The sequence below is a fragment of the Telopea speciosissima genome, chromosome 5 (assembly GCF_018873765.1).
Source record: "Telopea speciosissima isolate NSW1024214 ecotype Mountain lineage chromosome 5, Tspe_v1, whole genome shotgun sequence".
Lineage (NCBI taxonomy): Eukaryota > Viridiplantae > Streptophyta > Magnoliopsida > Proteales > Proteaceae > Telopea > Telopea speciosissima.
Window position 1 is genome coordinate 63,642,176 of NC_057920.1, and position 20,875 is coordinate 63,663,050.

Below are 20,875 nucleotides of genomic sequence, written 5' to 3' on the forward strand. Positions count from 1 at the left end.
CCTTCTGGAGCCTTTCTTGGAGTTCTCGCAACTCTGCCTCTTGTGCTGACCCTACAGAACCATAATTCATAGAAGAAGCAAATAATTGTTGGTTATTCATGACAAGACACCCCCATCCTCCCTGATTAGTTAATGGGCAGTAACTGTTGTCCGAGACTATAACACATGCCTCTGGATTAACCAAACTCATGTAGAATGATTGAGAAAGTGGGGTGAAGGATAAGGCTGATTGGCCCTTTGAACATTGGCCATGTTCAACTAAAATCTCATAGTGACAGAGATTTAAGTCATGAATCCATCTGGAAATATTGTTTAGAACAAAATAGGGATTAACCTGTAGGCCATGAAAAATGACTTGGTTCCGAAGAATCCAAATGAAATATAAAGTAATGGCCACAATGCTCATAATAGTAGTTACATGAGATTTTGAAGTACCCCCCGCCTGTACCAGATTGGTCCACGCCTCTATCATAGTGGTTCCTATAATATTTTCAGTCCGGATACCGAGTGGGATGGTCGCCCAGATTCGCTTGGAAAACTCACAGGAGAAGAACAGATGCCAAGGGGTTTCAAGTGCAGATCAACACAAAGGACACAAAACACTGTCATGTGTTTTCCGGAAAAGTTTTGATTTTGTGGGTACACCGTCATTGAAAAGTTTCCATAGAAAGAGGGGAAACTTGGGTGGTATTTTCAATTTCCAAATTGTGTTCCAAAAGCAGCGTGTCGACGGTGAAAGGTGAGATGTAGGGTGAGACTTGAGGAAAGATGCTATATTTTTGGTTGTGAGTTTCCGGTGAAAAAATGTGATCAATGAAGGGGTGAACTGATATTGGAATTGAGATGACCTTCTGCACAACAGATGCAGGAAATAGAGAGTTGAGCAATGGTACATTCCATGCTCGGTTGTTCAAAAGTTCATTCACATTGTTGAAAAGGGGGTTCCTCCGAGCAAGTTGGTTTAGGGTGATGAAAGAAGATGTTGGAATCCAAGGGTCACCCCAAATATTGATCAGAGTCCCATTACCAATCTGCCAACTAACCATTTTCCTAAGAGTTGAGGGAACAGTTCGGATACTGTTCCAAGTCCACGATCCTGGCCATGAAGATCGACTAGGATTGAGAAAAGAATGGTTGGGGAAATATTTGCCTTTAAGAAGTTGAGCCCAAAGAGAATGAGGTTCAGTGTTAAGGCGCCAAGATAACTTCAAAAGGAGGGCACGATTATAATCCCAATGTGAACGAAGACCTAGACCCCCTTGACTTTTGTGGTTACAGATAGATGCCCAAGAGATGAGGGATAGCCCTTTTTCGGGCGATGGTTTACCCAACCAAAAAGCTGAGCTAATAGAATCAAGCTTGGAACAAAGTGTTTTTGGAAAAAGAAGGTATGATATGTGGAAAGTGGGTATAGAATGAAGAACCGATTTGATAAGGGTAAGTCGACCTGCTTGGGACAAAAAATTGGTTTTCCAATCAGCCAATTTAGCATATACCCGGTGTATAATAGGTTCCAGACAATAGGTTTTAGATCTTGTAGGGAATAATGTGGTGACCAGATATTTAGACTCCATCCCCATTACTGTCATGTCCAAGGCTTTGCAGATGTCTTTTTGTAGCCGGGGTGGGGTATTTTTGCTAAAGTAAATGCTACTTTTGGCCAGGTTAAGTTGTTGACCTGACAGAGACTCAAAAAGGTTAATGACATCCTTAAGAGTATGAACATTTTCTAAAGTGGCCTGGCAGAAAAGAAGTGTGTCATCCACGAAAAAAACGTGAGTAATTTCAGGTCCGTGTCGTGAGATCTTGATACCCTTAAACAGTTCCATGCCTCTGTAAGTTTGCAACAAACGAGAGAGACATTCCATGGTAAGGAGGAACAGATAGGGGCTAAGCGGGCGTCCCTATCAGAGACTTCGAGTTGGTTGGAAATAATCAAAAGAGCTGCCATTAAGCTTGATGGAGAAGGAGCATTGCAAAAGAGTAGAAAGTAGTCGGGTCCAATGGTCGTCAAAACCCAAGAACTGAAAAAGCTTAATAAGAAAACTCCATTCAACCCTATCATAAGCCTTGGACATATCGAGTTTGAGGGCCAAGAACCCAGTCTTACCCCTTCTCTTGTGTCGCATAAAATGAAAAATCTCTTGGGCAATAATTATATTGTCAGTGATTTGGTGCCCCTTAACAAAAGCAGATTGGTTTGGGGATATGAAAAGGAGATGGATAGGCCTTAAACGTGTAGCAAGGATTTTTGTGATAATTTTATATGATACATTACAGAGACTGATAGGTCTATAATCCTCAACCTTTAGAGATGACTTATTTTTGGGAATCAAGGCAATGAGAGTATGGTTGATGCCAATAGGAAGGTGGTAGTGAGAAAAGAAGTCTTGGATAAAACGGAGGATGCCAGAGTGAATAAGCTCCCAACAGTGGTGATAAAACCCAGCTGATAAGCCATCAAACCCCGGTGCTTTAAAAGCACCAATACTAAACACCGCAGATTTAACTTCCTCAATATCCGAAACTAGATCTAATGAGGATAGGTGGGTGGTTCCAGGTAGGGGTGGAAACAAGCATTCCACGAAAGAAGGGTCGAGTGGGTGAGATGAGGTCATAATTGATTGGAAATGGGATGCAAAAAGATGGACCATTTCAGGAGGGTTAGAGGTAACCATGCTCGAAGGATCTTTTAGAGCGACAACCCGGTTCGATCTGAGATTATGTTTGGCCATGGCATGAAAAAACTTGGTATTCCGATCACCCTGAACAATGTATTTTTCCCTGGACTTTTGAAACCAGAATAGTTCTTCAGCATTGAGAATTCGAGTCAAATCTGAATATGCTTCGCTCAACATCTTTGAGTTTTCGTCCAATGGTGAACCGGCCTCAAGGTTAGAAATTGTTTTTGTGATTTCAGATTTAATGGAATCAATTCGTCCAAAAATTTAATTTCAGTGTATTTTGGTCCAAATGCTAGGTTGGGGACTTAAATCCAAGGATAAGTGTAAAGGATCTATTTATGAGATGGAAAGAAACAAATAAATCCAAGGATAGATGCAAAGGATTTATCCATGAGAAAGAGAGAAAGAAAGAAAGAAGAAAAATGGTTTATTATTTTAAAAATAAAGTGTAGACCAATTGGGCAACGGATGTGATCTAATATATTTGTTCTTGATTGCCTTGTATGAGTAACTTAAAAAGAAGAGGTATTTTGTTATTGGATTACTTGTTCTTGATTCCCGCAAAATTTGTTTTTTCACCACATAGGTCAAGGAATAAAATATTTAGGTATTTTGTTATTGGATTACTTGTTCTTGATTCCCCAAAATTTGTTTTTTCACCATATAGGTCAAGGAATAAAATATTTATCAACTTCACCATCTTTTGTCAATTTTTTTTTATGGTAATCACCATCTTTAATAATTTATTATCAAGTTTTATTTAAAAAAATCAAATAATTTTTGTAGGAAATATAATATATGAAGGTAATAACAAAAAATAAAAGGATCTTTTATGCTTTAATGATTTTATTTTCTTGATAAAATTTGGCAAAAAGTTTCCTACATAGCCGTACACCGTGCACAACCCTATCTCCTCACAGTCACATGAGGGGTCAAAATGACAAAACAATCCCCCTATTTGTAAGTTATTCTCTCTCTCATGGAACCGTTCATGAAAACATTTCCCTTTTTTATGCTCTATTGAATATCCATAAAATTTGGAATTTGAAGGAAATAGCCACAGTGAGACAAAAAAGAATTGACAGTAAAACTATTTTTTCAATGAATAATTATCACCTCCAATTTTTGGGCACCTCCAATTCCTCTAAGAGGGGGGAGTGAATCAAATCGATATCCTCTCTTGTTACAGCATGGTGCTGTAACGCATCGTGCGGTGCTGCAGAGGCCATCTGACACAGTGGGCCCCGCATGATGCACATGACCTCTGCAGCCGCCGCACGATGCGTTATAACACCATGCTGTGACAGGAGAAGATAAAAATTGGAGTGAACCCCACCTTGGGCAGTGTTTTCAGGCAGGGTTTAGGGTGGTCATTTCCGCTCCCATATGAGGAATTGGAGGGGGTAGCGAATTGGAGGGGACATCGATTCTTTTTTCAATGCAGAGATTTCTTGGCTTTCTAATTTCTACCTTTTTCACCTCCATATTCTATAGGGTTGGGGTTCATTCTCTCTTTTGATGGGCCATCATGGGAGTATAGTGGTGTCGGGCTCCTCTTCAATAAGGCATCTGCCCAATGAGTGCCCAATGAGGCATCTAATGGCTGGATTGGATGGCACACATCCTGGTGTGCGTTCAGGGATGTGCCACAGCCAACCCAACCGTTGGATGCTCATTGGGCACTCCCTAGGTGGTGCGCTCATTAGAGAGGAGCCGGATCCAGTATAGTGCAAAACCATTTAAAGTGGAAATCATGGACATTGACCCACGCTGATAAAAGTACAGGACTGTTGAAAGGTACAAGACATCTGTGTAGTTTTAAAGCTCGAGTATAAGGGAAAGAAAGACGGGGAACCGAAACTGTATGTATTAAAACATGGAGGAAATGTTTTATAAAATTCCAAGCTAGTCTCTACTCCATTCAGAATGGGGCAACCCTCAAGTTTTTTCTTTTGGTAGAAGGGCAACGCTCAAGTTTGAGAAGCTCTAAAGATGCACCGACGAATGATTGTATATTTATTAATGGGAGAGGGTTCTCTGAGCAAGTAGGCTACACTACATCCTCTCACATTATTTTTTTTTCTTAAAAATAATAAATATAATAAGAAATATGCCTTAGGCTTAGACAGCCTTTTCTCTATACTAATAATCTCGACTTACTATGGTGAATAAGAATTTAGATTTTAATATGAAAATTTTTCTGGGTGGATAAAAGAGAATTCATTCAATGGAAGAACGTGAACAAACCTAAGGCCTCTTAGACAGTAAGTTCATGAAATCAAGGAGCGGAATGTGGCCATTCCGTCTAATCATTACTCCATGTTACTTTCTCTCACTATTTACTAATGTCTGAAAATTCCCTCAAACTCATGAGCATGTGTCTAAAATGCCTAAAATGTACTATCCCTAAAAGGCGTACCCATTGCACGAGGTTCCTGCTATTGCGGGTCTGGGAGGGTCATAATATAAGCAGCCTTACCCCTATGTATAATGCCTAAAAAGGAAGCCATGTACGACCAACGATCTCTCATCAATATAAATATGTATGGTTCTCTTTGAATCATACTTAGAAACCATTGGATTTCAATTTCAATTTTCCTTTTTTAAGTGTAAATTTAAAAAAAATTATGTAGCCATTAGAGGTTTATTTTTTTCAGCAAAGACAGATGTCAACAGGGTAGGTCAATTTGGGCCCATCTGGCCCAACTTCGGGCTTTCAGGGCTTTGAGCTGGGCTGGGATAAGCCTGGTAGGACTAGACCTGGCTGAGATAATAGATATCCCAACACGACCTTTGGCCAGACTGGGCCTGGGCTGTGCTAACCGGACCTACTGTCGGATTAAGGTTTTAATAAATCTGGCCCAGCCCAGCCCTAGAATCCATCTATTACAGAGAATCTTGTTTCTCAAACAATTGACAGTAATTCATTCAACAAGGCTCTCAAACGATCCAATTCAATATATATAAATATGAATACACCGACATTTGTGTTTTCGAATCACTATTCGGATTAACATACAATGCGACAACCATATGAACAGAAAGCTCAATCCTTAGTTACGAACAATTTAAGGTAATACATTAGGACAATCAATTGCCCAAATACAGTGTCAATACAAAGATTTATAAATGAACATTGAAGACAGGCAGTGCAGTAAATACAGCAAGCCAGACAGTGAGAAGAAGTAATAGAATTGCTGCAATCACTGAAATGATCGTCCATGGACTATTACAATAATCACGCCTCAATGTCTCTTTCCATTTGTTATAAGGTGAGTTATAATATTCATGAACTTTGACACAAAGATCATCATAACAGAAATGATTAGCAGAAATTTCATTGCAGAGATTGTTAAATAGAGTAGATACCTTATCATCATCACCCAAATGATTCTTAATAATTCCACGACTACGAAGAAATGCAACATCCTCAGCAGAATTAATAAGGTAATCCATCAAGAGAGCATATGATGTTATGTAATTCCTACCTCCATAACGATGTTGCTCGTAAGCAATAAGGTTCCGAAAAAATGTATCTGTGTAGTCATCAACACATAATTGAGGGATTTCAAATACTCCATCACTAAACTTTATGTCCATCAAGCAACCATAATCAAGACTCCGGTTGAACATAACACCGGAATGCCGGAGCTCCGTCACACATGGTAGAGCTTCTAATACTGTACTTGATGCTCCTCCTTCCTTGACCTCCGGAAGAGAATCCTCAAGTGCATAACTTAACAGATCTAATAAATGGTTGTGTGTAACGATCTTGTTATTTGGAGGGTACTTGTGTGTGGCTTCTGGTATCAATCCCTCGAAGAAATGGAGAGCTAATTCGGTCAGTGAGAGTTTATCAGAGATAGGATCTTTACTTAGATCGAATAACGTTTGGAGAACTAACATTGGTAATTGATTTTCAAGCAACAACAAATCACGAACAACTCTTGTTCTCCTTAAATCCGAATAGAAAATGGGATCATTATCATCTGGCTTAACAACATTTGAATATTTCCGCAATAATTCAATGATGAACGATCCATCAAAAAGCATAATTTCGACGAAATTTTCTTCGTAAGTGATGAGATCTGAATAAAACTCACGAGCTTTAGTTTCTATCTCTTTGAGAGCTTTCACATATTTCTCCAAACTGGTTCTCTCACATGTTCGATCAAGAAGTGCTTGTACGTATCGCGATTTTAGGTCTTCCATGGCTTGCATTTGCAAGTTTTTCTTGGGAACGTCACGGTGGTAAGGGCCGATCGAGATAGTATCAGGTGTGTAGGCATCTTCGTTCATTTTGCGAATTCTTTTGTCGACTCTGTGAATACAAGCAGTTGTTAACCCAAAACATGGATTGGAGCTTCGAGAAAGCTTTTTTCTGATAAAATCAATATCTATAGAAGCACTTTCCTCCATCCTTCTTCTATTCTCCTGATGCCAACATCAAAAAACCACCTCATTAGATATGGAATTAAAAGTTCTGATAACCAAAATCATGTGGTGTACTTACCTCGATCAATACTGTAGATGACAAAAACTGAAATTCCCTTGTAGGTTTGTTGCAGATCTAAATAGTGATTGGCAATTTATATAAACATAAAGGGATTCAAAAATGATTTGGATTTTTTGAGGGTGCTGGAGATGATGACTCGTTCTCTTTTAAAACACAGGAAAAGTTGGCGTGCTTAGGACGAAGGGGATCGGAACGAATTGAAAGCCTCCTTCAACTTCATAACACGTTTCCCACTCTGAAGTCTGAACAACTTGTGTGCGTCCCATGTTTTGTAGTGGGACCCATGTTAACATGTTCTTCAAGTTATTTGATTCTTCATTTTCTTTAGGGAAAAATTATAAGCCGACACCCCCTCAACTATGGCCTGTTTTCTTGTATACCCCCCTCATCTTTAAAACCTACTTTTCAAATACATTCCCTTATCTATTGAAAGTAAGTAAATTAGTCCATCAAACTAACTGCAGTTTAGTTTTAAAGATTAATACTTACCCAACTATTTTTTTAGGACCAAATTATCCAAATTAAAAGTTTGAAGATGAAAGTACCATTTATGGGTAAATACTAGAACCAGAATGCTATACACAATCGTCCGTTTCTGATCTTTACTTGCCTGATAAGCTGGGATCCACCGACCGATTCGTCAGCGACACGTGATTGTTGGGTACCTTTCAGATGATGGGACAGATGTTGATTGAGATTGGCACAACAATTTCATCGTATTCCGTCAATGGCGCAGTGTCATGAGCGTGACACTTGATCATTTATCCGAGTCTCAAATCGAACTCAGGCTATTTCACTATAATCCGACGGTGGCACAGTGCCCATGGATGTGACACTCGATCATTTATCCAACTCGTAGTCGGGAGGATCTTTTCCTTGTACTACTACTATCACGAGAATGGGAAAAAAAAAGGGAAAATATAGGGACACCTAAAGGCAAACTAGGGGAAAAAAAAAAAAAAAAGCATGATTTGTATTTAATATTTACCCCTAAAGGGTATTTCCATCTTCAAACATTTAATTTGGCTCATTTGGTCCTAAAAATTGGTTGGATGAATATTAACATTTAAAATTAACGACTGTTAGTTTGATGGACTAATTTACTTACTTTCAATAGATGAGGAGGTATGTTTGAAAAGTTTTAAAGCTGAGAGGGGGTGTACATGAAAATAGGCCATAGTTGAGGGGGGTGTCCCTATATTTTCCCCTTTTCTTTATCCTGATCTTCTAAAATGCATACAAGTGCCTACACATTTAAAGTGATTTTCTTCCTATATATAAAGCAGGTCAGTGAAATAGTAGCCAGCTTAATTGGTTAAAAGATATCAATTGAAGATAATCAAAGCATCAAAATATGTTTGGGACAATTTCCTAGATCTGTAAGATAAGAAAAAAAAATTACAAAACAAATATATTTGGCTTTGCTTTATACATACCTATTTTCTAAACCTATTTGTTTTGTAAATTTTTTTCTTTTCTTGTAGATGGAGGAAATTGTCCCGATATATTTTTGAGGAAAAAAAAAAAGATGCGAATTTTCTAGCTTTTCACCATTAATGGTTTCAGTTGACTGGGAAACCGAGACCATGCATGTTAAAGAAAGATATGCATGCACCATGGGGGGCTTGAAAATAAAACAAAATAAGAGGTGTTATGAATCATAAATTTATTTTCAACTCTTTAAAATACAACAATTGTAAACCCTAGACACATGGAAAAAAAAAAAAAAACCCAAAATCAACTCCGTAGTCCTTGCTATGCTTCCTCCGATAAGTATAAAAAACAAATCTATTGTCATCTCAAAACTCGATGTGACATTAACGGGAGCAACCACAATACCTTCCCTACTTCCCTTGATAGAGTAAACGCAATTCTTGACTCAAAAAAACAGAAAAAACAAAAAATTGGAGTAAACGCTATTAAGCTACAATCTAGGCACGAATATCACATGAAAACACCCAGAGAATCTTTTTCACTCACACACAAGAAAAAATCAAGAGAAGAAAAAAGTTTTCATACGGAATGGGAAGCATGACTTTGTATACTCCGTACACAAAGAGAAACAATATGTCGTACTACCCTCTCTGTATGTACCGCTCTCACATGCTCCCATTTATCTAAATATTCTAATAAGATATAGGGCTTATGTCTTCTGTGCTGCAGCGCAGGCTGCGCTAACACATAGGTTGGTCTTTCAGGGGGTAGGTTGGTCATTTTGTCCATCCCATGTGTCTCGGCACAGCCTGTGCTCCCAACACAAAGAACATTTGGCCTAAGATATAGATGAAAAGATAATGGAAGATGTAGACGGCTTAAAAGTAAGACGACATATGAGAGAGAGAGAGAGGTAACTACTTGCCCCTTTTTTTCTTCCATTAATACCCCTCAATACCCTTGTAAATGGCATTTATGGAACATGTGGTTACCTTTCACACATACGTGTAGGTGCACGTATGTGCAGAGGAATTGACTCGTATATGAGTGTGGGTCCCTCTCCTTAAAGTGAGGAGTCGAAGAATGTAAAATCCCACTCTGACTCAAGGAGAGATATGATAAATCCAAACATGCCATGCCTAAATTTGTTTGCTGGTCCCAAGTCCTTCATAGCGAAGGACTTACTCAATTCTTGCGTCAACCTGTTAATTTTGTTTATATCTTATCAAACAATTAACATTTCATCAACATAGAGTAAGAGTAACAAAATCACATTCTGAATTTCTTTTTTCAAAAATACACATTGATCTGTAGTTGTTACGTTCTTTTCTACAATAAAAGAATTGAACTTCTTGTACTTCTGTCTTGAAACCTATTTCAAACTGTCCAGATTCTTCCTTAACCTGTAAAACACATAAACCTGTAAACCATGTGTTCTTTACCCTTGATATTGAAAGCTTCGGGTTGTTCTATGTAAATCTCTTCCTCCAAATCACCATGGAGAAAACTATCTTTCTTAGCAACGCAGAAACAAAAATGATACGAATACCATTACAAAATTTGGAGAGATATAATCTCAATGAACAAATGTGATAATAAAATCAAACTGGGAATGGAGAAGGTTACCTAGAATACACTAAACATTCATTCATCACTTGGAGATGCTCAAACGATATGCTCCTTACTATATATGGACCAATTACTTAAAAGGAACATCCAAGTAAGACCATTTCGTTGCTTCTTTTGGGCAGGCCTTGAGAGTAGAAATCATCTCTTCTTTGAGTGTAATTTTACAACCCAAGTCTAGAAGGAGATTCTTAGTTTGTGCTCATCCATTCAGGTCCTAATAGTAACATTATGGATAGCCCCTTGGTTTGGTAGAACTTTTTTTTTTTTTGGGTGGGGGGGGGGGTGGGGAAAGGAGAGGAAACATTGGAGACATCGCAAAAAACTTGCACTTTGTGCAACTGTGTATCACACTTGGAGGGAGAGTAAAGGTAGATTATTTTGTAACAAGACAAGACCGAGGCCGATGCTCATTCGGGACATTAAAGTTGAAATTGGGAAGAAGTACCACTCCATCACATTCAAAGCGAAGCCTTCTTCCCGTAACAGCAGGATAATGGAGTGTTCAGGATAAAGGAGTGTTGGGGAGTCTCTATATTACCCAAGACATGCATACCTTTTAGCGCTTCCCGTGGGAGCTCTTCCATTTTTTGCTTTTGTTTGTATGCCCATTGTAGGGCTTTTGTTCTTGTTGTACCCCCATTTTTTAGGGTAGGGTCTTTTCTTTGTATAATGTTTTCTCTGCTTTCGAATGAGGGTTTTTAAACTTTGTAACAATCTAGCTAGTCCAGTCCGTTAGTCTGAGACGTTAGACGATAGTTTCAGGAAATCTAATGATCAAATTTCCTTTGTGATAAAAACCCACCAAATTAAGGAGTAAAGTGACCAAATTGCCCTCATCTTCCCCAAATCGTTTAGGGTTTGAAACTGAAATTTTTTTCTCTATTGACACCATAATTGTCCCTGCTCCTGAATTGTTCAGTTTAAGAAGCCAAAGAGTTTGAAAGGCGGATCCATCGGTTTTTCACGGTTTGTTATATCGCCTGTTGATTTTAATGCATAGATGTAATTCGGGAATGGATATTGTGTTTCCATTGATTGAAGAAGAATATGTGTAGGTGTACATATACAAATTGAATTTCCTAATCTATTGTTTCCTACATATGGTATGTACATAAATGTGATAATTACATACTATATTTACAGAAGAAGATAAGGTTGGTGAGATTGGATGTGGTATGTGAGATCGAATGAGCTGGTCATCCTAAGACTCCCCCTCAAGTTGGAGCATGAAGGTTACGAGCCCCCAACTTGGAAATAAGAGAGCGAAATCGGTCACGGCCCAATGGTTTCGTGAACAAATCCGCAACTTGCGAGGCTGTGGGAATCTTGGCCGGTCTGATGAGTCCTTGGTGCAATTTTCACGAACTAAATGACAGTCAATCTCTATATGTTTCGTTCGTTCGTGGAACACCGGGTTTGCCGCAATGTGTAAGGCCGCCTGGTTGTCGCAAAAAAGTGGTATGGGTCGAGAGCATTGAAGACCAACATCTTTAAGGAGAGAAGTTAGCAACGTGATTTTACACGTGGTGACAGCCATGGCGCGATATTCAGCTTCGGCAGAGGAGCGAGACACGGTGTGTTGCTTTTTTGTTTTCCATGAGATTGAGCAATCACCAACGAAGATACAGTAACCAATAGTTGACTGGCGGGTCATGGGGCAACTAGCCCAATCGAAATCACAATATGCGTGCAATTCCATGCTGGAATTGGCAGGGAAGTAAAGGCCTTGACCAACCGTTGCTTTTAAATAGCGCAGGAGCCGGTGAGCAGCATCAAGATGGGGTTAGCAAGGCTGGTGCATGAACTGGCTCAAGATATTGACTGCATATGAAATGTCGGGTCTGGTGACCATTAAATAAATCAATCGCCCAATAAGGCGCCGGTAAGAGGACGGATCTAGTAACAAGGTGCCATCTGAATCACTCAGTTTCAAATTTTGCTCCATGGGTGTGTCAGAAGGCCGGGCTCCACTCAAACCAGTGTCATCCAAAATGTCCAGAACATACTTCCTTAATTTGATATAGAGAAAGACCAATCTTCGATCTGGCCACCTCGATGCCAAGAAAATACTTCAACGGTCCAAGATCTTTGATATGAAAGTCATTGTGAAGCATAGCCTTAACTGTGCCAATCCAAGTATCATCGCAACCAGTAATGACTATGTCATCCACATACAAAATGATGAATATATTGTGCTCCCCACGATGCATAAAAAACAATGAATGCTCTGCCTCAGAGTGCTGAAAACCATAACTACACAATGAGGTGGAAAATTTGGAGTACCATTGGCGAGATGCCTGCTTCAAACCATATAGAGACTTGTTAAGATGGCAAACAAAGGTCTCCCCCTTACGACGATAACCAGGTGGAGGGGTCATATAAACTTCTTCGTCGAGATCACTGTGAAGGAAAGCAATATGAACATCCATCTGATGGAGGGACCATCCACGAACAATGGCAATGGCAAGAAGCAGTCGAACGGTTACCAACTTGGCAACAGGTGCGAAGGTATCATGATAGTCTATGCCTTCCACCTAAGTGTATCCCTTTGCAACCAAACGGGCCTTATACCGTTCAATGGAACCATCGAAAGCACGTTTGAGCTTGTAAACCCTCTTAGAGCCAATAGGCTTCTTTCTAGGTGGTAGAGGAACAATAGTCCAAGTGTTATTTTTAGACATAGCTTGAATCTCAGCTTGCATAGCATCTCTCCATTCTTGGTGTTTCACAGCTTCGGTAAAAGTAGCAGGTTCTGACACACTAGATAAAGAAGTAAGGAAAGCCAAATGGGCAGGATGAAAATGAGAGTAGGATAAAAAATTTGCCATAGGATAAGTGGTACCTGACCCAACAGCCGTCGACAAAACTGGAGACGAGGGAAGCGGGCAATGGTAATCATTAAGACAACGTGGTGGGACACGGGTGCATTGAGAACATCGTAAAATAGTGGTGTCGGTTGGTGGGGGTGGTGGAGGGGGTGGTGGTGGGGAATTAGATGATGGGGGGGACGATGGTGCAGGTGGTGGAGGGGTAGGTGTGGCTATTGGATCTGAGGGTTCATAGATGGGTAATGGAAGGACAGGAAATCCATAGAGGGTGGGATCAGAATGTAAAGAAAACGGGAATATGGTTTCATGAAACACCACATCACGGGTTACAAATATTTTTTTTGAGGTGAGATAAAAAATTTGATACCCCTTTTGGCCATGAGGGTAACCCAAAAAAACTCCTGGGGAAGCCCTTTTATCAAATGTATGGGTGATATGAGTGTGACGATTGAATGCTAAATAGCCCTATACCAATAGATGAGAGAGGTTTGGGGGGCAACCATGAAGGATTTCAAATGGCATCTTGCCATGGAGAAGTTTGGTGGGTAAATGATTTATGAGGTATGCTGCAGTCAAGAGGCATTCACCCCAAAATTCTATGGGTAAGTGTGCTTGAAAACGCAGGGCACGAGCAACATTTAAGAGGTGCCTATGCTTGCGTTCGACCACCCCATTTTGTTGGGGGGTGTCAATGCAGCTGGGCTGGTGGAGAATACCCAATGAGTTCAAATAAGCAAAAATTTCTGCATTAAAAAATTTTGTGCCATTATCAGATCGCAGGCATTTAATGGTCGCCTGAAATTGGGTGTGAACCATGTTGAAAAAATCAATTATAAGGGACTGCACTTCAGTTTTGCATTGAAATAAATAGATCCATGTGCATCTCAAATAATCATCAACTATGGTGAGAAAAAAACGAGCACTCGATAATGATTTAATGCAAAAGGGACCCCAGACATCAACATGTAATAACTCAAAGCATGCAACAGTTTTTATTGTACTAGAAACGAAAGACAACCGAGTTTGTTTAGGAAGAGGGCAGATAGTGCAAGTGCAATTGTCCGAAAAATAAATATTAGAATCAATGCTAGAAATACTGGAATGAGAGGTAGAACTAGGGTGACCCAACCGCCAATGCCAGAGGTCGAAATGGGCACCCGGAGAGGCTACCGAAACAAAGGTGGAGGGGGGGAACAACGTCCAAATAATATAGACCACCATGCCGCCTACTTGTTGCTAAAGTCGTCTTCGATTGAGGGTCCTGAATAAGACATGAGTCAGAAGTAAAAATAACCCAACTGTTAGGATCATTGATAAGTTTACGAATCGAAATTAAATTAAATCGAAATGATGGAACACAAAGGACAATGAGAAGTTTAAGTCCTGGAAACAAAGTGACATTACCAACATTGATAACGGGAGCCTGAGAACCATCGGGTAAGAGAACAGGGGAGGGGGACATGGTATTTGTAGTGGAGGCAAACAAAGAGGAATCAAAAGCCATGTGATCAGTGGCTCCTGAATCCAAGACCCAAGAATGAACTGAGGTGAAACAACAGGGTGAAGAAGTACCTGCCAGGTTTACCAAAGGGTGATCATCAGTAGGGAGAAGAGCCAGAAGCTTTTGGATATGGTCGGCAGTGAGAGATGGGGCTGCAGAGGTCTCCACGGCAGCAGCCATAGGCCGAGTGCTTGAGGCACGAGACGAGGCAGGTTTGGCCGAACCTGTGCCCTTGTTTGAGGCATCACACGACTTCCACCAATCAGGAAAACCGTGCTTCTTGAAGCACCGGGACTCAGAGTGTCCGTCCTTATTATAAAATGTGCAGTGATAAAATGGCTTAGAGGAGCCGGTGCCATCAGATTTAGGGGCAGCAAAGGCAGCCTGATCGGTGGGAATAGCACGAACATCATGAATACTACGCTACCGATCTTCTTGTAAGAGGAGCGAATAAGCCTTATTCACGGTGGGAAGAGGGTCCATCAACAGTAGTTGCCTGCGAACAACCGAATATTTGTCATTTAATCCCTGCAGAAAATCCAACAAGTGATCGGTCTCCAAATAATCATGATGTGTCTTGAGTGCACAACAGGAGCAAGCAGGGAGGGCATGGTAGGACAGTAACCCGTCTCGATAACCCTTGATGATTGTGTTATATGCTGAAATGGAGTCACTTCCTTGAACATGTGTGGACAAAGCCCGACGTATCTCGAAAATGCGCGGGGCATTTTTAGGTGAAAAAAGATCTCGGAGATCAATCCAAATAGCCTGGGCTGAATCGATCCAGAGAATGTTGTGTGAGATAGATGCAACAGTAGAGTGGATGATCCATGATTTCACCATACTGTTACAGTGAACCCAGTGAGCATAATCCGAAGAAGAGGTTGCCGAGATCGGAAGGGTGCCATCAATAAAACCAGTCTTATTTTTTGCTTCAAGGGCCATCAACATCGAACGGTGCCAGGTGGGATAATTGTCGCCATCCAAAAGGGGAGTGATGAGAGAGGCACCTGGCTGATTATTAGAATGTAAAAAATATGGGGAAGAAGGAGACAAAGTGGCCCGAACTGTGGCTGCAGCCACCGTAGGTGAACCAACCATGGAGGCCAAGTAAAGGAGTAAGGATCGTTCCTTAAGCTGATACCATGTTAAGACAATAATTCTGGAATGGATATTGTGCTTCCATTGATTGAAGAAGAATATGTGTAGGTGTACATAAACAAATTGAATTTCCTAATCTATTGTCTCCTACATATGGTATGTACATAAATGTGATAATTACATACTATATTTACATAAGAAGATAAGGTTGGTGAGATTGGATGTGGTAGGTGAGATCGGATGAGCTGGTCATCCTAAGAATAGACCTATCTGGAATGCATTTAAGGTTTTCCATTCGATAATTTTCCCCCTGTTTATGTGCAGTTCATTTGGTCCATCATTACAAAGTTCTGGCATTTAGGCCAAGATTGTTTGTTTAGATGTTATGCAACGCCAGATTAAGGATCATAGTCCTTCAAGTGGGGGTAAGGCAGTCATTTACCACCTTGCTGTGTCTTGGCAGTAGGGTCCTGCCGGGCAACTCGGCAATAGAGGATTCAAATTGGAGTGGTGGTCAATGTCATGAGTAGGGAAGTTCACCATCTGCTGGTGCTTGTGTTTTTTTTTCTTTGATAGTTGGTCATAGCCTTAAGAAAGGTCAAGGTTTATAGAGAAATTGATGGTGCTTGTGTTATTGTTGTTATTGGTGCAGAGGCATCTCTACACCCAGCATTTCAGAACCCATGCCCGGAAACAATCCCCCCGAAATTCCATTGGTGTCCATAAGTAAGAAGAAACTGGACAAATGAATCAAACGAACTGAAATTGAAATTCAAAGAGAAACTAATTGAAGCTGAAAGACCCAAAGACTGAAAGTTCAAAAAGAGAGAATGTATCAGAGCTGCAGGATTACAGCTATTGAAGGAATCTTCGAGCCCAGAATTGCAGAAATTCATTAACTTTACAAGATCTTTCGCTTTATTCGACTAAAATCAGGATTAAAAACAAATCTTTAGAGCGAGGAGAGACAGAGAAAGGGGTATTTGACATTAAGAAGCAAAGGGAATAGAGGGATAGAGTCATAAGAGGATGGAGTAGGGATGGACTAGAGAGAGAGAGAGAGAGAGAGAGAGAGAGAGAGGAGAAAGAGAGAGCAAACGGTTTTAAGCATAAGCGGAAGGGGTGGCTGGGCTGAATGAAAAGTGCTCACTCTACTGCCCATGGTTTTGAGTTGGGTGGAAATCCACAACTCCTTAATGGAGAAAAAATTTTCAGTTTTTCTTACCAAAATTTTTTTTTTTAATTTCAAACCTTATATGATTTGGGGAAGATCAGGGCAGTTTGATTACTTTACTCTTTAATTTTAGTGGGTTTTTATCACAAATGCATTTTGGTCATTAGATTCCCTAAAATTATTGTCTAACGTCCCATACTAACGAACTGAACTAGATTATTACAAAGTTTAGGTGCATTTGAAATTAATAAAATTTTAAGGATACATTTGTATGTTTGGGCAATATGAGGGGGGCACTTGAAAAAAACCCTTTGAATAAATTGATATGGCCTATAACTATATATATATACATATAAATTTAATTAATAAAAAAACACACAAAATTAACCTATAATAGTAACGACCTATCATGTCTCTCATGTTTGGGGACCAAAATTAGCTATTTTTGAGAGTCTTGTTTCTCAAATAGCTGATAATAATTCATACAAGAAGGATCTCAAATGATTCAATTCAAGATACATAAATATGAATACACACCCACATTTGTGTTTGTAGAGTCACTACTATTCTAATTTATCTAAAATGCGACAACCAAATGAACAAAAAGCTCAATCCCTAGTTACGACCAATTTAAGGTAATACCTTACGATTTTTCGCCCAAAGTGGTTAATTCAAAGCAATATTTTTAAACACATTAAATTGAATTTGACAAACACATAAATTCAACAGAGGTAACTTTGGATGTTACAATTGAATTTGGATCCTGTACTGCCGAGCTGCCTGAATGGCATAGAACTGTAGTAGATTGTGGTGAGATAGTGGTGATGCCGATTGACCTGATTTATGTATGAACATTGAAGACAGGCAGTGTGGTAAATACGGCAAGCCAGACAGTGAGAAGAAGTAATAGAATTGCTGCAATCACTGAAATGATCGTCCATGGACTGTTGCAATAATCGCGTCTGAATGCCTCCTTCCATTTGTTATAGGGAGAGTTATAAAATTCATGAACTTTGTCACAAAGATCACCATAACAAAAGTGATCAGCAGAAATTTCATTGCAGAGATTGTTAAATAGAGTCGATACCTTATCATCATCACCCAACTGATTCTTAATAATTCCACGGCTACGGAGAAATGCAACATCTTCTGCAGAATTAATAAGGTAATCCATCAAGAGAGCATATGATGTTATGTAATTCCTACCTCCACAACGATGTTGCTCGTAAGCAATAAGGTTTCGAAAAAATGTATCTGTGTAATCATCAACACATAGTTGAGGGATTTCAAATACTCCTTCGCTAAACTTTATGTCCATCAAACAACCATATTCGAGCCGTCTCTTGAACTTAACACCGGCATGCCGGAGCTCCGTCACACATGGCAGAGCTTCTAGTGCTGTACTTGATTCTCGATCCCTTACTTGAGGAAGAGAAGCTTCAAGTGTGTTGCTTAACAGATCCAATAAATGGTTGTGGATATTAATGTTCTTTTTCTCATTCTTTTGAGGATAATTGTGCATGGCTTCATGTACCAACCCTTCGAAGAAATCAAGAGCCAATTCGATGAGTGATTTAGAATCTTGTTTAGGATCCTTACTTAGATCGAATAAAGTTTGAAGAACTAACATTGGTAATTGGTTTTCAAGCAATAATAAGTCTCGCACAACCCTTGATCTCCTTAAACTGGAATGAAATATGGGATCATTACAATCTGGCTCAACAACATTTGCATATTTCCTTAATAACTCAATGATGAACAAGCCATCAAAGAACATAATTTCTATGAAATTTTCTTCGAAATTGATGGGTTCTGAGTAATACTCACGGGCTTTAGGTTCTATCTCTTTGAGAGCTTCCACATAGTTCTCCAAACTGGTTCTCTCACACGTTCTATCAAGCAGTGCTTGTACGTATCGTGACTTAAGGTCTTCCATGGCTTGCATTTGCAAGTTTTTCTTGTCACGATGATAAGGACCGATGGATACCGTATCTGGAGTGTAGGCGTCTTCGTTCAATTTGCGAATTCTTTTGTCGACTCTGTGAATGCAAGAGATTGTTAACCCAAAGGATGGATTGCAGCTCCGAGAAAGCTTTTTTCTGATCAAATCAATATCTATAGAAGCACAATGCTCCATGCTTCTATCTCCGCCTGATGCCAAAATCAAAAACCCATTAGATATGGAATTGGAAAAAAGTAATTAAAATTCTGATAACCAAATCATATGATCTACATACCTCAGTACGGCAGATAACAAAAAATGAAATTCTCTTGTAGGTTTCTTGCAGATCTAACTAGTGATCGAACACTCTGTATATTGAAACATCTTCTCCTTCAACACCAATCCATCCACATCAAGCAGTTGGATAGAACCACTGACATCGTCAAGGACTAGATAGCTCAACTACTTAGCCGCCCACATCGAGCCTGGGATAGCAACACCAAGCCCCGTCAACATTTGTTGAAGGCGATGGCATCACCAAGCTGTCCATATTTACTGAAGGCACAACTTGGTTTGTTATTGTTTATATTATTTTAGTGTTGGACAAAGACAAAGTCCCTTTTTTATATTTATATATTACGCCATTTTTTTATACAAAGAACTTATTGGATTGATTCCTTCCTATCTTATGGTACTAGAGCAGAAAGGTCAAATGTTTAATTCCTTGGAAGTGCATTGCAAGAGTTTTCTTTGCTAAAAATTCAAGTTTTTAGGTGAAACGATAGCATCAAAGCAAACAAAGATTCAAAAAATTAATGATTTTTACTTTGGAGGTTTGTAAGGATGATGAGTCGCTCTATTTAAAAACACAAGAAAAGCTGGGGTGCTTAGGACGAAGGGGATGGGAACGAATTGAAAGCCTCGTCCCTCTTTCAGTCTTGTATGTTACATGTTCTTCAAATAATTTTCCTCCGAGGGGCCATCTCTTCTGAGGAACTAACCATGGTATTCAGAAATTTATAATAATTCAGTGTTGAGTTGCGGTTGTGGAGTACTGTGATTGCTGCTCTTTGGTAGGTTATCCCAGCATTTTTGAGTCCAAATGACATCATCTTGTAATGAAATGTCCCCCATTGTATGATAAAAGATGCCTTTTCTTTATTCTAGGGTGTCATTGTGATCTGGTTATAACCGGAAAAGCCATCCATAAAAAATAGGAGTAATAGTATATAATTGCTTAATTGGACAAAAATTTCTCACCACCTCTCACCGCCTATAAGAGATGACTGTAGGGGATCTTGAATCCCGAAAAAAAAGGGGATGGGCCTCCAAGGCTCGTCTTCATATGATGAGGAGGTAAAATTAGATGATGACGAAGCAAGCTATCTCACTAGGACCCCAAGGGGGTTGCTTAGTTGGCAAGGACCAACACCTCACAAATAAGAGGTCATGAGTTCAACTCTCCTTGGGGCCTAACCATACAAACAAAAAAAAAACCTACCTCACTAGGAAGTTCCGGAGCTTTAATAGAAAAAGTTTTAGAAATAATGGTAACATGAACAAGAATGGACCTTCTACTAATCATAATGATAACTCATCTCAGTTGTGGTTATACTCTGGGAGTATTTGGGATCCATTTGATAGAAAATTATGCTTTGTTTTAGGGAAGCTAATCCAACGGCAGACTTTTTAGCTAAAGATTTAGTCAAAAAGGGGGCTTCTTCCTTATGTTCCTGTTGATGCCGAAGTGGGGCTGATAAGGTTATTCGTTTTTGTTTTCATCCGGGGATGTCTGGACGTTAAATCTGTATATATTTTTTTATTTTTTGATTTAATACTTGCTGACCTTTAGCAAAAAAAAAATAAAAAAAAATAAAAAAAAATAATATATATATATATATACACTGTAATGGGCAAGATCATATGGCTAGTGAATGTTCATCCAAGAGAAAATATTAAGTAAATTATAGGAGGAACCAGGCACCATATATAAATGGCTACCACCTGGGGTAGTATGAAAGTGATTCTACTGAGGAAGAATCACCAAATAAAGTTTGACATCTTTA

General features: G+C 39.5%; 1 protein-coding gene across 1 annotated transcript; it reads right to left on the reverse strand.

The window, feature by feature from the left end:
- Positions 1–5,807: 5,807 nt before the first annotated feature.
- Positions 5,808–19,040, reverse strand: LOC122662756 (UPF0481 protein At3g47200-like). The gene is made up of 2 exons (XM_043858476.1): positions 18,935–19,040; positions 5,808–7,024 (listed from the first exon to the last, which is right to left on the reverse strand). Exons 1-2 carry the CDS (start codon positions 19,002–19,004, stop codon positions 5,808–5,810), a joined length of 1,287 nt encoding a protein of 428 aa, XP_043714411.1. The 5' UTR covers positions 19,005–19,040.
- Between the last annotated feature and the right edge of the window lie 1,835 nt (positions 19,041–20,875).

Excerpts from the sequence above, each read along its gene's own strand:
- LOC122662756 (XM_043858476.1), bottom strand. The coding sequence starts at position 19,004 with ATGGAGCATTGTGCTTCTATAGATATTGATTTGATCAGAAAAAAGCTT. Across the intron at positions 7,025-18,934 it reads TCGGAGCTGCAATCCATCCT|CAACTGCTTGTATTCACAGA; the intron begins TTGGGTTAACAA and ends GTTTTGGGTTAA.